At 47.4% G+C, this 16,992-nt stretch overlaps 1 protein-coding gene across 5 annotated transcripts in view; it reads right to left on the reverse strand.

Moving 5' to 3' along the window:
* The window catches only part of col12a1a (collagen, type XII, alpha 1a), a 63,031-nt gene that overhangs the window by 18,003 nt on the left and 28,036 nt on the right, over window positions 1–16,992 (reverse strand). For 2 of the 5 annotated variants that reach the window (XM_079752454.1, XM_079752458.1), the window contains exons 28-50: window positions 16,769–16,908; window positions 16,203–16,335; window positions 15,904–15,924; window positions 14,835–14,974; window positions 12,804–12,933; window positions 12,378–12,517; window positions 11,827–11,956; window positions 9,932–9,952; window positions 9,250–9,389; window positions 7,493–7,622; window positions 7,234–7,376; window positions 6,838–6,967; window positions 5,837–5,956; window positions 5,305–5,451; window positions 4,983–5,099; window positions 4,338–4,490; window positions 3,894–3,968; window positions 3,496–3,635; window positions 2,847–2,970; window positions 2,526–2,669; window positions 2,069–2,233; window positions 1,822–1,860; window positions 1,296–1,434 (exon numbers count right to left, since the gene is read on the reverse strand). In XM_079752454.1, coding sequence (XP_079608580.1) covers window positions 1,296–1,434; window positions 1,822–1,860; window positions 2,069–2,233; window positions 2,526–2,669; window positions 2,847–2,970; window positions 3,496–3,635; window positions 3,894–3,968; window positions 4,338–4,490; window positions 4,983–5,099; window positions 5,305–5,451; window positions 5,837–5,956; window positions 6,838–6,967; window positions 7,234–7,376; window positions 7,493–7,622; window positions 9,250–9,389; window positions 9,932–9,952; window positions 11,827–11,956; window positions 12,378–12,517; window positions 12,804–12,933; window positions 14,835–14,974; window positions 15,904–15,924; window positions 16,203–16,335; window positions 16,769–16,908 — 2,761 coding nt within the window. The remainder of the gene's footprint in view (window positions 1–1,295; window positions 1,435–1,821; window positions 1,861–2,068; window positions 2,234–2,525; window positions 2,670–2,846; window positions 2,971–3,495; window positions 3,636–3,893; window positions 3,969–4,337; window positions 4,491–4,982; window positions 5,100–5,304; window positions 5,452–5,836; window positions 5,957–6,837; window positions 6,968–7,233; window positions 7,377–7,492; window positions 7,623–9,249; window positions 9,390–9,931; window positions 9,953–11,826; window positions 11,957–12,377; window positions 12,518–12,803; window positions 12,934–14,834; window positions 14,975–15,903; window positions 15,925–16,202; window positions 16,336–16,768; window positions 16,909–16,992) is intronic. The other 3 variants (XM_079752456.1, XM_079752455.1, XM_079752457.1) reach the window with 3 other exon arrangements.

Here is a 16,992-nt window from a genome sequence, read left to right on the forward strand (position 1 = left end):
AATAGTTGAGCAGTTCAGCAATTGCCTGGGAGACCATTTTAAATGGGGGGCCTTGTTTTTTGTTCACTTCCAATATGACTCATGTGGCATGGGGGGGGGGGGGGGGGAGGGGGGGAGAGCCCCGGCCTGGGACCCTTCAATTATATGACCCCAACAGTTGTTGTTTTTTTCTGTCGTAACACCTCATATTCCGCAAGCTGCAACAACACGCAAGGAGCAGCCTGTGAGAGGCGGGCCAAAAAGGCAATAGGGAGCCCCCTCGGACGATTACAGGTCATTGTGATTAATGACTGCAGGTTGGGCAGAACTATGGGATGCATGGGAAAGGGGGAAAGGCCCGGGAGAAGCCAATGGGCCATGGAGAGATGCGTGACAATGAACCGGCCAAATGGAAATATTGAGAAGATGTATGTGTTCGGCACACATAAAGGATATTGTTTACATGCAACCGGCTCTGAGCCTCAAACATACTATACGCTCCTTCACTTAAACATACCATCCGCTCCTTCACTTAAACATACCAGCTCTATCACCTAAACATACCAGCTCTATCACCTAAACATACCAGCTCTATCCCCTAAACATACCAGCTCTATCACCTAAACATACCAGCTCTATCCCCTAAACATACCAGCTCTATCCCCTAAACATACCAGCTCTATCACCTAAACATACCAGCTCTATCACCTAAACATACCAGCTCTATCCCCTAAACATACCAGCTCTATCACCTAAACATACCAGCTCTATCCCCTAAACATACCAGCTCTATCCCCTAAACATACCAGCTCTATCACCTAAACATACCAGCTCTATCCCCTAAACATACCAGCTCTATCACCTAAACATACCAGCTCTATCCCCTAAACATACCAGCTCTATCACCTAAACATACCAGCTCTATCCCCTAAACATACCAGCTCTATCACCTAAACATACCAGCTCTATCACCTAAACATACCAGCTCTATCACCTAAACATACCAGCTCTATCCCCTAAACATACCAGGTCCAATTGAGCTACTATTTTAGACATTACACTACTAGCACACAGATTAATTTCTTTATTGTCCCAGCAACTCCCCCTACTACATTTTCTCCTTTAAAACACACACACACACACACACACACACACACACACACACACACACACACACACACACACACAGACAGACAGACAGACAGACAGACAGACAGACAGTCACACACACACACACACACACACACACACACACACACACACACACACACACACACACACACGGGGCCCCCCTCAGCCCACTCCAATCCACTTACTTGGTAGGCTGGCTAATGAAGGAGTCTTTATGGAGCCTGTAGGCAATGTAGCTATTGAAGGAGCCCGTTTCCATGGACACACCGTTCATGCCTGCGAAGGTCTTGTCTGTAATGTTGAACGCCTCCAGCATCCTAAAGCCTTAATGGACAGAAAGCAGCAGCAGAGGATTAGCCATCATTATGCCCAGGAGTCCTTCCGACAGTACTGTGCATTGTTAAGCGGTTAACGGATAAGTTGACCTTAGTTAGTTGCTAGTTGTCCTAGCTTTCCATGAATGTAAAAAAAGAAAAAAACAAGCATTCAAGGCAAGGTGCTGAAAGTGATTAAGCTTCAATGTTATGACAATGTAATGGGATGGCAATTGCAGAGAGAAATTAGCTGGAGACGGGTAACTAGGAAAACAAGAGCTCGGATTAGAGATGTTTTCTTTGAACTTACGATAAGACCATAATTGCTTTGATAATAAGCGCTGTGATCTCCTTCCAAGAAATCAGGACGTATGTGATGTCAAGGGGTATTACTTACCAGGTGTGGTGAAGCCGTTCATGTAGATCAGAGGACAAGCTGGAAAATCAAAACAACGTTTTTTTTAGAGGAAGTTGAAAGACATTATCCTGCATGTGACGACCCGACACCTGCAGCCTCACATCATGGTTGTACCAGCAAAGGAGAAATCAGTTCGTGAATCAAAGTTTCAATGTCAAAACGTGTCCTTTTCATTAGTCTTGGGTCTCTCTTTTTGTGTGATTGGGTGCCTGGTCTCTGTTCTTACTGGAGGTGGCCGTCTCGCAGATGAAGGTGATCAGGTTGTCCTGGATCTTGGCGAACGCGTCAAAGTCGTCCACCACAAACACGTGCCTCTCACTGGGCTTGCTGCCGATGTTCCTGAGCTCCGTCTGGTCAACGTCGGCCACCCCGACCACAAACACACTGTAGCCTACACACACACAGAAAGCACACGCACACATACAGAACACAAAGCCTATTGTTAAGAGCAGCCATCGCTACGCTAATCACTGCAGCAGCTTCCCATGAGGGCCTCAACGGCCATTGGACCGGTCGGAGGAAAAATCAGGACAAGGCGGAGAAGTAAACAGAGTGGTGCTAATGTGGAACAGCTTCAACGCAACCTTCCGTCCACACGACTTACAACACCCACGATCCACACAAAATACAAGGGAAGAGCAGAAGAAGAGAGTCAAGGAAGAGTGGCACTCATGTCAACGCACCGGAGTGCTGCAGCTTCTCTGCTTCCTTCTTGACCTCGTCCTGGGAGCGTCCGTCCGTCACCACCACCAGCACCTTGGGGACGTTCCTGCGCATGCCCCCCTCGGTGTTGAACACCTTCTCGTACACATGCTTCAGCGCCACTCCTGAGACACAAACAACAAGGTGGTGGACAGGACTTTGAGAGACCAATAAACATTTTCCAAATGAAGTCTGATCATTTGGATCTCCAACCCAATCCAATGAAAGTGAGCCGTTTCTTTTAGGACTTTATTAGAACACTATTTAACACATATCGTGAAGGAGTATTTGATTGAGTGTACCGGTCTTGGTGTTTCCTCCCCTATAGCGGACCATGTGCAGAGCCGACAGCACCATGCCCTTGTCATGGTAGCTGTTAAGCTTGAACTCTGTCTTTGCGTCGTCGCTGTACTGCACGAATGAAACCTGTTGACACAACAGGAAAGGAGAAGGGAGAAGGATGGGTTGGGTTACATTTGTTTATTAATGCATCGGTGTCTGTGTCTTTTATCACCCTAGGATAGCAACAATGAAAATAAATCCATTCTGAAGTTGTCCTAGTCAAAGTTCCTGGTGAAGGTATAAATATTTATGGCAACACAAAACTCAAGCTCTGAAGAACCTTCAACTATGAGCCACTTTTTATTAAGATAAACCTCGATTGAGATTGATTAAAGCACAAGGGAAAGGGAGAGAATGGGAGAGAAGATAATAAAGCTGCACAGAGTGATGAAATGCTCGAGCTCCGTCTAATGGTTCTCAGCTGAAGAAGGCACATGATCGCAGCACACACACATAGCTGTTCATCAAAGCCTTCATTGGGAACAGAAACTGCAAGAGTGTGGCCAGATTTCCTGCAGCCAGCATGTTATCATGATCAAAATGAGTTGTGAACAACACCAGAAAACACCGATCAGATCCGTCTCCGCGGAAGTCGTTTTTCACACCGACCTGCATGCCTTTGGCGCTGATGACATCAAAGGCTCCCGTCATGCTGAAGACAAACTGGATGACTTTGTTGAAGCTCTCGTCTCCGATACTCCAGGAGCCGTCGATGAGGAAGACCAGGTCAGCCTTGGCACCGTTGCAGACTGCACAGATTAAGGGTGAGATACCGTTTTAATGCCATTAAAATGCTGCTTGGCGTGTACGTAACAAACAAACTTCAAGCAAAACGCTTCCGAAACAAGTTCTGTTTAACAGCTTCTTAAAGCTGTCCACGGACTCTACGTTTTGAATAACTTAAGATCACAACTATAAATAAGTGTTGTACATCGATTGCACACAGTGAAGCCACATCATTTAAGAATGTGATATACTGATATGAGGAGTATGAAAGGTCTTCTTACCATCCAGGGCAGAGGGGATGGTGGGTGGGGGAGGAGGGGTGGGGGGCTCGGTGGGTGCCACGGTCGTTCTGACCACTGACGTCCAAAAAAGAAAAATACATGAGCGAATAAATCCGTGAAGAAATGAACATTGTCTGCCACTCACACATTCATCATTCTTTCCTCCGTCATCTCTTCATTGCATAGGAGCGAGACGTTAGTCATTTATGAAAAATCAATAATCAACTGTTAACTAACAAACAAAAACCTTAATCTTTGTGTTGTATTTCTTCTTTATGTTGTTTATATACTACACTGAATGTACACATGGTTCAGTAGATATGTATAAACACAATTCGATTTCTAATGTCATTTTCATGTTGTTGGCTGTTTGTATTGCTGTTCCCGTTCTATGTCTACAATGCCGATTCATGTACGTTTCTGCGCGGTCCGCGTCCCTCTTACATGTGCGCTCCTTGACGCTGACTCCCGGGCCCTCCATGTTGGTGGTCTGGGTGTAGACAGTGGCGTTGTAGAGGGCGTCGGGCGTCAGGCCCTTGAAGCAGTAGTCTCGCGCCGAGCCCTGCACAGTGGTGACCTGGGCCCCGCCGTTGGAGGCTGGGGGGTGTGTGGGAGGGGTAGGAGAGGATGAGCAACAGGATTCATTAATGAAGGGGAGAGCACGAGAGGGGAAATGGGCAAGAGTTGTGACAGAGAGGGAGGTGTAGTGTTGGGGAAGACAAATATACACAACGAGGAATGTACTAGACAAAGTGACTGAGACAAAATAATTGTCTCAATGTTTAGGGTTTTTTGACAGTTCTCAGACAAACTGAATCCACTTTAATTCTTTCCTTCCATCTGTTCGGGCCCCAGTCCCAGTAAACATTTCCCTTAAAAAAAAAAGTGTTTGAGATTTCCGGCACTATAGCTCTCCTCTCTGCTTCCTGCCAAGCCTTTCAGTTTCCATATGTATGAACACAAAATGACATTGCATTCTTTGCATTCAAGGCTGAGCAATTGCGAATGGGTTGTGAAGAAAAACAGATTGTCACACCTCCCTCGCTCACTGGGGACCAGAACACCAAAACAAGCGTTTGTTGGACTTACGGTCGAAAGGCTTCACTTCCAGTCTGTAGGAGGTGGCGGCGCGGTGAGGGGCCCAGCGGATGCAGAACGAGTCATAGCCAACGTTGTAGGTGGTCAGGTCCGTCACATTCAAGTACACTGACAAAAACAATACAATAACACACTTAGTTCCATCATTTATACCATGGTCAAGCCACCGGCCATAGCGGCCTATGGTAATAGCCAAGCGCTGAAAGTAAATGATCAGAATGGATTACTGGATCCGTTCAGTATCGTTATAAATATATTCAATGCTTTTGCTTTTAGGGGAGCCAGAAGCCCTGTGGCTGTTCTCGGTACATACGTGTGGTGCCTTGGCCAAGCAGGGGCCCGCTCATGCCGCTGTTGTACAGGGCCAGAACCTTCAGGTCATAGGTGGTCCCGGGCTGCAGGTTCTGCAGCTGATGAGAGGTGACGTCGCCAACAGACACCTCCAGGGACTCGTCGGAACCTGAGAGTGGTCGCACGGTAGTAACACGGTTAACGCACAAGGTAAATATCCGCGTTGACAAGCAGAACGCTGTGCGTGCCTGGAGCTTAAACAAAGCTAAAAGGAAGATGGTTGATTGAAAATTGGGAGAACTCGTCAAATTTTCTTCAAATAAATGTACTTTCACTTTACAACGCGTCAAACCTCTGGTTGTTGAGTTTAATTCCATTACCTCTAGAGCTTTTAAAGAAAAATAACTTTCTGGACTGATAACTATCGGTTGATCTTTGACCTCACTATGTTGTTTCCGACACAGTGCAACGCATCTGCTCCAGAAAGAGGAACCTGGCTGAATAATCCTGAATCATACAGAGAAAAGGATGGATCTGGAGTTAGGTCTCTGTACCTTCGGGTTGGTAGACCAGTTTGTAGCCGTTGACCTTGGATGGCGCGGGGTCCCAAGACACCCTGAAACGGGTGTACCACTCGTCCGACACCTGCAGGTTCCTGGGGCCCAGCATACCAACTGTGGTGGGGAAGCGACAGCAACGGCAGAGTTCACGAAACAGAAGACGAAAATCAAACAAGCTTCACCCTCCTCCCTCCATCCCTTCAACCCAGTTATATTCTAATATACAGACTCTTGACACACAGTTCCCCTCTTGAATATATCCAAGCGGATTGAGCCATCAGCCGGTCATTTTAGCATTATCGGGGTCATCATGGCTTCTGGTTTAGGAACTACGCTATTCATCTATCCTCCTTCTCCTGGCAGGTCCAATACGTGAAAGTGGATAGGCAGCTCTGCCTCCAGTGTAATTCGGTGCACACAGGGGAGAGAGCGCCAGTATGATTTGCGACCGGGTAATTTTGCTGGACGGCAGGGCCCTACCAGATTAGGAACAGTGGCCTGAAGCGTGGCCAGTTGGAGGTTCCCTGGCAACGACTCCAGGTACCCTTGGCCTTCATGTTAGAGTCAAGGTTCCTTGTGTTATGGTTTCAATGATAGAGGATCAGCTTATTGGAAGACTGAAAAAGGCAAGCATGAGTGTGCGTGTATGTGTGTGTCAATGTTGTGTGTGCCTGTGTGTGAATCAATGTTCTGTTTGTGTGTGTGTGTGTGTGTATGTGTCTGTCTGTCCGTGGCGTGCATGCATGAGAATGCCAGATACTATCTTATCCTTGACAAATGCCGAACCATTTTTCAAAAGGACTCGGCTCCCTGCAATCTGCTTCTTGCTAAACCCGTTGACATTTAGGACCAAACGTGTGAGTCACTGGTTTGTTTGATTTTATCCAATGGCTTGGTTTCCAGACATTAAGCCAACAAAGACATCTGGGCACACATGGTCTAGACTCTGGAAGCGCACAGCAGAGGTGGGTGAGGGCTGGCCTCCTGAGCCGTACCTGTGCGTCCGTTTCCCTCCAGCTCTCCTCCGGGGCCGTCGGCGTAGATGGCGGTCACCTTGATGTTGTAGGGCGTGTCGGGATCCAGGTTCTCCAGGATCAGGTTGTTCAAGTTTCCTTGGACCGTTGCCTGGGATCCGCAAAGGAATGTCGCTGGGTTAGTGAATAGGACTTTTAGCACGGATGGAAACATCAACAGGTGAAAGGGGAAAGCGCGCACTGCCGCTGGGTCGGAAAGAGGTTGAAACAGACGAAGGATGAAACACACGTGTTTCATCCTTCATATCAAAGAGTAGTCGCAGCCTTTTTGACATAAAGACGTTTCAAAAAGCTGGGAATACGTTTCATCACTAACACAGAGAGAGAGCAGAGGGGGGGGGGGTACGGGGGGCTTACATGCTCCTCGATGGGGTCTCCGGTGGTGGGGGCGTAGGTGATGACGTACTGGACCACGGGCCCCAGTGCGTGCTCCCAGGACACAGACAAGGTGCTGGTGGTGGGGTCGTAGACCCGCATGTTCCGGGGGGCGCTACGGGGAACTGGTGGGAAAAACAAGGCGGGATGAAGGTCCACAGAACCACACTGTGGTCCACTGAATTTTGGTTCGACGTTAAGCGATGGCGTTTCCTTGGAGAGCCAGCAGATGGGTGCTTACGTGTGGTCCCCTCGTCGCTGGCCGTGGGCCCCTCTCCGTCCTCGTACAGGGGCACCACGCCCACGTTGTACGGCGTGTTCGGCAGCAGCTGCTGAAGCATGGTCTCGGTGGTCCCCCCCGGCACTAGGACCTGCAACCCAGACGCCGCAGAGCGCCACAGGGGTCAGGCTGGCTCAGAACCGCACCTCTCCCCGCGCCGCCAGCGGGGAGACGGTATCGGGGCAGTCTTTGACTCGGCATAGCAACAGACATATGGCATAAAAGCAACAACAGAAAAGAGAGAAAAATGTTTTTCGCGAGGCGGGAGATAAGTGATCCAAGGGAGCATCTCTCTGGCTCACAACGGGCACCCAGATGCGGAGCGGATCGCCAACTTACCCCCGTCCTGGACGTCCGCCTCACACAACTGTACCCCCCACCACCCCTCTCTCTCTTTCTCTCGGTCTATCTCTCTTCCTTGCTGACAGCTGTCCATGGTGTTGCCACTTTGGATGACCAGCCCCCCCCCCCTCCACATTTGCTCTGTGCTGTCAGCGGCATGAAAAGCAACAGAGCCTGCAAGTTCTTTGGCTTTGATGTCGTGGGGGCGGCAGGGAGGCGGGGTTGGTTGCGGGTGAGCGTCCGGGTTTGGAGAGAGCCTGTGGGGGCGTGGGGGTGGGATTTTACTGTTAGATAACACCGGCCCAGCCGTGGTAAAGGCCATCTTCTCCTTGTGAGGTTTTGTTTTCTGTTAATGTGCAGTCTGTCTGCAGCTACACACCCCTGTCTCTTTGTCCTGCTGATAACCATCGTAGTACACAAGAGTGTGTGTGTGTGTGTGCATGTGTGTGTGCCTGCATCCACTAGTCCGACATTTAGGATTGGTTTTCTATCTTGCAAAACCAGGTAACCAGGCGAGACATTTGCATGACTAGCTCTTTGTCATGACGTGTCAAAGAGCAGCAGGAACCATTCTGGCTCTTTAACCAGGCGGCACTAGCGTCAGCAGTGACACGTCCAGGTCATTACTTCTGAGCTAGAAGTCTCAGGAGGGACTGTTGTATTTGATGGCGCTAATTGAAAAGGTCCCTGTTTGTCGGTTGCCGTGACTCCTCTCGCCCCTGCCACGGAGATGGGGCCAAATCCGGCCCTAAATGTCTGCCAATAATAAGCCAAGACGAGGGAGAGAGGATTTTCCCCTCGGTCATTAAAATACAAACGACATCGCTATTCAAAGGCTCTCAGTGTTGCTCGGAGTCTGAGAGCAACACGCCCCTTTCGGCGGATGGCAGCTGTGCCATTTGTGTTTGGGTACCATGTAGGAGTTGTTTGTGGATCCTCTAAGCGTCACCAGACCGCCTTTCCACAGGAAAGACTGGGGCACACTGAAACCAGATGCTAAATACTGTACTAAGGGAGTGGAATAGTTTAGTGGAGGAATGTCAGTTAAGAACACAAACGCGGTCAGAGATCTTAAGTCTCATTAGTGCCCTTTTAAAGAAACAGATAAGATATAAGATAACATTTTGTAACATTGCAACAAGTTGTCAAATAGAGACGTAATGCCTTGCATTTAATTGCTAATGGATTATATAGAATATGCATATATTTACATACAAACAAAATGTATGCATTGATGTATTTATGCATACAGATGCATAACATATTATAATTAAATAATGTTTAGAAAAAGACATGGGTCTAGGCGACTACGCGCTTTGCTACTTCCACAGCAATTCCCAGGTGATAAGAGGCAGGGCATGGAGGGCATTGCTTACCGACTCGGATGGCCCTCCGGCCAAGGGGGCGTAGACCACACGGTACTGCTGGACGGGACCCAAGGCGGCCTGCCAGCGCACGTTCAGAGTGTTGGTGGTGGGGTTGAACACCTGGATGTTCTTCACAGCACTGCGCTCCACTGGTAGGGGAGATCGAGGGAGAGATGAATGGATGGAAGGATGGAGAGAGATGAATGGATGGGTGGAGGGAGAGAGAGAGAGAGATGAATGGATGGGTGGAGGGAGAGAGAGAGAGAGATGAATAGATGGGTGGAGGGAAGGAGAGAGAGAGAGAGAGAGAGAGAGAGAGAGAGAGAGAGAGAGAGATATGAATGGATGGTTGGAGGGAGAGAGAGAGATAGATGAATAGATGGTTGGAGGAGAGAGAGAGAGAGAGAGAGAGAGAGAGAGAGAGAGAGAGAGAGAGAGAGAGAGATGAATGGATGGTTGGATGGATGGAGAGAGAGCGAGAGAGAAAGATGGAGAGAGAGAGAGAGAGAGAAAGAGAGCGAGAGAGAGAGAGGGGAATATGAATGGATAAATGGATGATTGGAGACATAGTTTCATGGATGATTGGATGGATACATGGAGAAAAGAGGTGGGAAGGTATGGGTTGGTTGGATGAGGAAATGTCGAGAGGCAGAGATGACGAAGTGAAAGGTTTCAGTAGCGGACAGCTCACCATCAGGCCTGACTGTGTCCACTATTTGGGGGAGGGGAGTCGTGAGGGGGGATGAGCATGACAGAGTAGATCAACAGAAGAGGACGAGATATGATTGAAGATTGGAGGGTTCAAGTTTGTGGGAGTATGAAAAGTGAAGGAAGAATTGAAATGGTAATGATGAAGAGAGAGAACAGCCGGTGAGGACCAGTTCATTGTGTTTTTTACACGTACAAGCTTGAAACCACCAACATCTGTATTCACTTGTGTTCTAGTACATGAAGGACTTTGTACTCACACAGGTCTAAATGTTCTGAATTATCTTTCTCAGATCTAAAACACACCCACTGCTTAATCGTCTAGTTCTTTTGCATTCCTCAAAAATCAGTGGTCTAGAGACATGTAAAAGAGAGACCAAACAGTACCAAACTGATCACATGACAAAGTATCCATATAGTGACAGGGAACAGTGCTGCCTCGAAATATCACAATCAACAGGAATCCTTCTTTGTTTAACGGTTTTAGGATAGACAATTAGGTAAATTAATATTAACCACAGAAGAAGCCTACATTTTCCATCCGTGAAGGTTGCCCCTCTAAAACTTAAAGCAGATGTGTGCTGCTGTTGTGGCATTCTGAGTTGTGGCCTCATAAACACCGTTACAAGGAGACCCTGTGCGCCGCCTTATTTTGAAGTATTGGAGATCAGAGACCACTCTGGTTTGAATTGAAGCTTTTGAGGCAAAATACATGCCGTCACCAAATGTTTCTGTTTCTGCTGAATATAGCCTGAGTCACTGACTGCTTCAACTGTAACGTTGATTTCAAGCTAGCTTCTTTGGGACAATGGCATGTATGCACTATTCCTGAGTACGATGACTCAAGGATAAATATAGTGTCATGTAAACAGTTTAAAGCCCGTGTTCGTCAGACATTGTTTTTGAGTCTTTGTAATACGCTGTGTGTCTTTGTAATATGTTGGCATGGAAACCACTGGTTCCTGGCACAGAGGTCTTAATAAACATTTACGGCCTTCTACTTGACAGCCGTTAGACGCCAACTCACACCCAGGGGCGGATCAGACAAGACTAATGATCGACTAGGATGGAACACTGTCTGAGTCCGCAGGGAGGCTGAATGTTGGCCATTCAGCCTTGTCCCTCCTTCAACCCCATCTCCAGCTTCAGCCTACCCCCTCTCTCCAACCCTCCCCTCCCATCCCATCCTCAATGCGACCATCATCCTCTCCAGCGCCCGTCACTCGGCCCTCAAAACGGAGTCAGGAGACAGCACAGTGAGGCTGCCAACCCTGGAGGAATTCCTTCCTACGTAATCACCCTTCAAAATGCTGACTCACTCGCAGCGCTGAGGTCGGCGGGTTTTAAATTGTAATTGTGGGAGAGCAAGCTGGAAAAGAGTGGCCTTTACTTAAGACGTTGAGAAAAAAATAACATGGTTATGGCAGCGATCGCAGCAGAACACAGCACGTCATGTTACATTTGTGTTTGTTTGTGAGCTGTGTTCATTTAACACGGCGGTAATCGGCCGTACATTAATGGGCTCCATAAGAAAGCCTGGCCCTCTAATCGACTTGGCTTGGCACGCACACTTATTGAATTGGCATTGGACGGTCCCACAAAGAAAGTCAACTTCCTTAACCGGATGCTTTATTGGAACTTTTACTTAGCCATGAACTAACAACAAAAGGTTTATTCAAGGCATATATAAAGGGAATTATCTTATAATAATCTTGGCTACGGAAAAAACATCTATTAGAAAGAATAATAGTTCCCAGTTGTGTCCTTAATGCTGCGGCATCATGGTCCATTGACATTCACCGTTAGCACTCTCTCTACGTTCACAGCATTTTGTTACAAAATGGCGTCTTTGTCGATCAGACAAAGGCAAACACTTACGTGTCTTCCCATCCTCAGACATGCGTTGTCCTTCTCCGTTGGAGAAGATGGGCACCAGGGTCACGGTATAGAGGGTACCCGATGCCAGGTTCTTCAGGACTGTGTTGTAGGTGCTTCCAGGCACCTGGGCCTTTGTTGAGAAACCACACAGGCACAGACACATGCACAGACACATGCACACACACACACACACACACACACACACACACACACACACACACACACACACACCCATACACACACACACACACACACACACACACACACACACACACAGTTTAAGCTTTTCCCAATGTTCCCAATGTCTTCATGCACATACAGGCAAAGATATACACAATATAGATGTTGCATACATATTTATCAATGAAGCAGTAAAAAGTAGGGTTAGACCCAATGGTGGGTTTACCCTTTTTCTTCAACTGTGTCTTTTTTGCTAGTATGCTTCCTAATACCTTACTAGTGAAACCTTCTGAGTTGCTTTGACTTGCTCCTCACGCATACTGTCAACAGGCCCTAGCCTCTACCTTGTCTGTTTCCTCCGGCAGACCTACCGTCTCCTCCACACCTCCGGCGGCGGGCACGTAGTAGATCTTGTACTGGCGCACATTGCCCTCGGCGGCCTCCCAGTTGACGTTCAGGGTGCTGGTGGTGGGGTCAGTCACACGCAGGTTCCTCACGCCACCAAGAGGCTCTGGAGAAGGTGGCACAATGAGGGGGATTGTGTCGGGGATGACGGAGGGTTTTTTTTATTCATATCTTCATATCGCCATCAAGATGCCTCTTCAATGAATCCCCTTTTATCAAGGTTGCTTTTGTTTTGCCAATGGGATTTGGGGGATTTTCCCTGTGGCCCGTTTCAGGGGTTAGGGTCAGGGGTCATCTTATCGTGTTTCAGAAAGGAAGGAAGGAAGGAAATGCCCATGAGTGGCTTTTTGGCAGCTGGGAAATAAATAATAACCCCGCTCGGGATGACTTACTGGTCTTGCCGAGGCCGGTGAGTTCACCGCCGGCCCCACGGGCGTACACTGCGGCCACGGTGATGGAATACTCTGTGTTGGGGGTGAGCTTGGGCAGTAGGACTGTGGTCTTCTTTCCTCCAACCTGGGTCTGGTTATGGGGAAAGAAGAAATAATGGTAGCCTGTTTGGTCTCCTGCACGCCGTTAGCACTTTTTTTGTTCCCTTTTTTTACGATGGAAACTGTTCAATATCAACCGTTCCAAGTTATAAACTCAATACGTTTAACATGTAAATCATGAGTTTGGTTTCTGGAACTGCCTGTTTGCCTGGGCTCATGATGTTCTTTATAATGCATCGCTAAGGGGAACAAGGGTCATTGATGGAATTTACAAAAAACCTGTCAAATAAATTAAAGCTAGTTATTAGCAATAAAAAGACAATAATAACCCCATTAACACAAACAAGTCAATAGAATAACAGTTTGGTTTTATGGCTGAGATACAGAGCTTAACAACTTTCCCAGGGCTTTCCTGACATTTATGTCAATAAACTGATGGAAAAAATGGATCTGAAAACAACTACAATGCCAAAAAATGTTGGCTGTATATTGCTCGACTTTTGTAAATCTATAGTATACTCTGCCGGGGCCAAGTATAGTAAGGCAAAACCAAAATTTCTGTAACAATCCAAATATTTCTTCTTGGCCTATACTTGTGGTTGCATATTTATGGGTCAGCATGTATATCTATTTGTCTATCCAATTTTGACTTTTCTTCGACGTCTCACTGATCTCTGCAATCACGAGGAGGAGACTGGGGTCAAGAAAAATCAGAATTGTATCTAAGCAACGCCATAAAAATCCCTTGAATCAGCATGTCATTTCAACGAGTACGTGTCTCTAAAGAGGCCATATGAAAAAAGCCCATTGGCCTCGCCGTGTGTGAGGAAACCCAGCTGGGTCACCTAAGGGACTTGGCTCCAGGTTCCAGACCTTTCTCTTCCAGTTTGCTTTTAGTGCCTCAACCTTTATTTGTTGTGATCTCACGCAGGGAGCCGGAGCGGTCGCGCTTCTCCAATGAGCAGGAGGGAAAACATTCCATTCTTTTTTAAGAATGGAAAACAAGTCACCAACCTAGGCCTCTGACAGCCCTCCTGCGGCGCCTCAGCTTCAGGCAGCCTTTGAAAGGACGAACAATCACTGGAGAAATCCCCCAAAGGATAACATTTATTGTTACTGCTGCCGTTTACATGGAGAAACCCTGAATTCACCCTTACAACGCAAACATCTGGGAGAAATAATAAAGAGAAAACGAAGTTCCATCGAGCTTTACAGGAACTACAGACGGTAGGTTAGACAAGCGCTTCAGAAAACGTTCCTTTCCAAGCCAAAGACCCCCTTGATGTACGTGTTGTGATCTACACACTGCACAAGCCTACCAAGTGGAGGCAGTTCGACTCAGTTTAAATCTGCTCCACACACATAAACTATGTACACATACAACCAGATGCATATAGGGTCGTAGATCGCCTAATTCCAAAGCATAACCACCTGTTTCAAGTAAATGGCCAATGGGTTGTCCTACTAAATCAAGAAGTGTACAGCAAAAAAGGAGCTGAATCTTTGGCTCTAAAACCGTGTCATGGGAGGTCTGACGAAGGCTAACTTTGGGAGATCGCTTCTAAATACTGAGGTTTGTGGATCTCAGAGAGCTGCTTGCGAACAAATATATTGCAAGGTAATATATGCTCCAAGGATTGGGGGTCGCAGGTTCTTGGCTCAAGTCTTACAGGGCCATCTAGGGCGGGCGCGCTCCCGTGTTTATCCGTGTGCAAATGATGGATGCATCGGCTATAAAACGCTAAAACCGTTCCTAACCTTCCAACACCTATTATGAACTTTTGTGCTCATTTCATTTGTAACAAGAATATCAGCGCCAACGAGTTGCATAGTATCCCTGTGTCCGTTGCTTGTGGAACAGCGTGCACATACTACCCGACAATAATACCGTTCAATGTTTTTCTCTGATGCAAACACAGCAGGTGGCCGTACCGTCTGGCTCCGGCCCCCAGCAGTGGGGACGTAGGTGACCTTGTAGTTCTGGACACGGCCCCCGGCAGGGTTCCACCTGGTGTTCAGGCTGGTGGTGGTCTCGTCGAACACAACCAGATTGGTGGGAGGGTCGGGGGATACTGCCGACAGAAGCAGGAAGCACACACACAAAGTTAGGTCTATGCTGATGTGTCGCGCTGTCGACTTTGAATGACAGAGTGGTTGAAGACATCCCCTTAAAGACACAATCCTGATGTTTTAATACGTTACTATGGAGACGCATTGACTCTTTTACAAGGAGCCTCCAATCCTTTATGTATTGATTTACACTTGGTTTAAATCAACGTGAATGAATCGTACATTGTACAATCACACTCTTAAATAACGAGAAAATGGCTTCTACTGGCAGTATAATTTAGGATTGTGGCTTCAAAGAAGAAAAGACGGCACTTTGCCTTTTCTTATGGAAGGACGGCTGGATGGTAGTATAGATAAATGATGGATGGATGGAAAGATACATTTTTGGATGGAGGGATGGATTGATGGATTGATGGAGGGATGGAGGGATGGATGGATGGAAGGATGGATGGAAGGTAAAATGAATGGTTGAATGACAGGATGCATGGATTGATGGCTGCATTAATGGTTAAGGAACAGTTTCCAAGCAATGATGAACATGATGATGATTTCGATGATCCGAAACAACGTAAGGGGGAGGAAACTGCTATCTTGCCAGGCAAGCATAGCAAAAACCCTGAACCACTCCTTACGTTTTTCTGAGCAAGAACATAGCGTTCTGTAGTCGGCATTCACAACCTGATGATGATTGACATGGACGATGGGATGTAAACCAGACGACAGACAGACACACACATGATCATGAAAATCTCTGTTCAGCAACAGAGCCGCACCATCGGACCAATGAATGGGTTAGATGCCTTGCTCAATGGCACAATGAAGGTTGGTCGATGGACTAGTGATGATGGATTGATGAATAAATTAATAAACATGCTTTCATCACGTCAGGGGATGGGAGGGAACCCCTTTTGTTTTACCGCCTCATACTTACATCCAACCATTTTCTTGGGCACTATAGAGGCAGAAATAGAGAGTGTAATGGATCGATTCTTTACCCCACATTTGACATATGGTGTAGTTAACGTGTAGTCTAGTATCTCCTAACTGCTATTCAGCATCTTATCAGGAAATAATGAATCATTATTTCAGCAGAAACTGCAATGAAATCAAACAAAAATCACATGGAAGTCGATTCATAACATTACAAAATCAATTTAGTTTTTCTTTTTCAATAAAATGTGGAACGAATTTGCCGAAGCGACGAAACGATTGCCAGGGAGTGGGTCTTACGTGTGCGCTCTGTTCCCAGGAGGTCCTCGCTCTCAGATTCATCGGGGTAGATGGCGGTAACAGACACGTCGTAGGGCGTGTCCGGCTCCAGGTTCTCCAGCAGATGGGTGGTGTCATCGTTGTTCAAGATGGCCTGAGGAAGGGGGGAAACACCACAAGAGCCAGGGTTTCACAGGGAGCAGCCCAACCATCGCTTTGAGCCAACGTTATTTTGCGGGCATTTGGGGACCTCCCCCAACACCACCACCGCCAAAGTTTCCTACCATCACCTGGAGGAAACACTGCAAACATCACGTACAGGAAGCAGATGGATGAGGATTCCAGTCGAGTCATTATGACAAAAGAAACCCTAAACTGACTTTTTTATGGTCTTTGTGTGTGTGTGTGCGCGTCGTGTGTGTGTGTAGGTGTGTGCGGGTTGCAAGGCATCCTGTCAGTTTTGCAGATGTTCCCAAATGAAAAACAATCTTTATCCATCCCTAGCCATAGAGCCTTCTGCGGTACTCATTACAAAGGAGCGTGTATGAATGAACGTGAGGCCTGTGGACAGCCCGGTGTACTCTTACGTATTTGGGGTCGGTGTTTCCTTTCTTGGACCAGCCGATGCGGTACAGCGCCACATCTGGGGCTCCGTGGTCCCAGTGGGCCTTGAAGCTCGTCTGAGTAACCTCCGAGAACCGCAGGTTCTTAGGGGCAGGAACCACATCTATGGAGCAAACACAAACTCACATAACCTACACATTATTGGAGCACTGCTATTACGGCGCAGCCCATTCAAAGGATACGGCAG

The sequence above is a fragment of the Pollachius pollachius genome (genome assembly GCF_949987615.1).
Source record: "Pollachius pollachius genome assembly, chromosome: 15".
Taxonomy (NCBI): domain Eukaryota; kingdom Metazoa; phylum Chordata; class Actinopteri; order Gadiformes; family Gadidae; genus Pollachius; species Pollachius pollachius.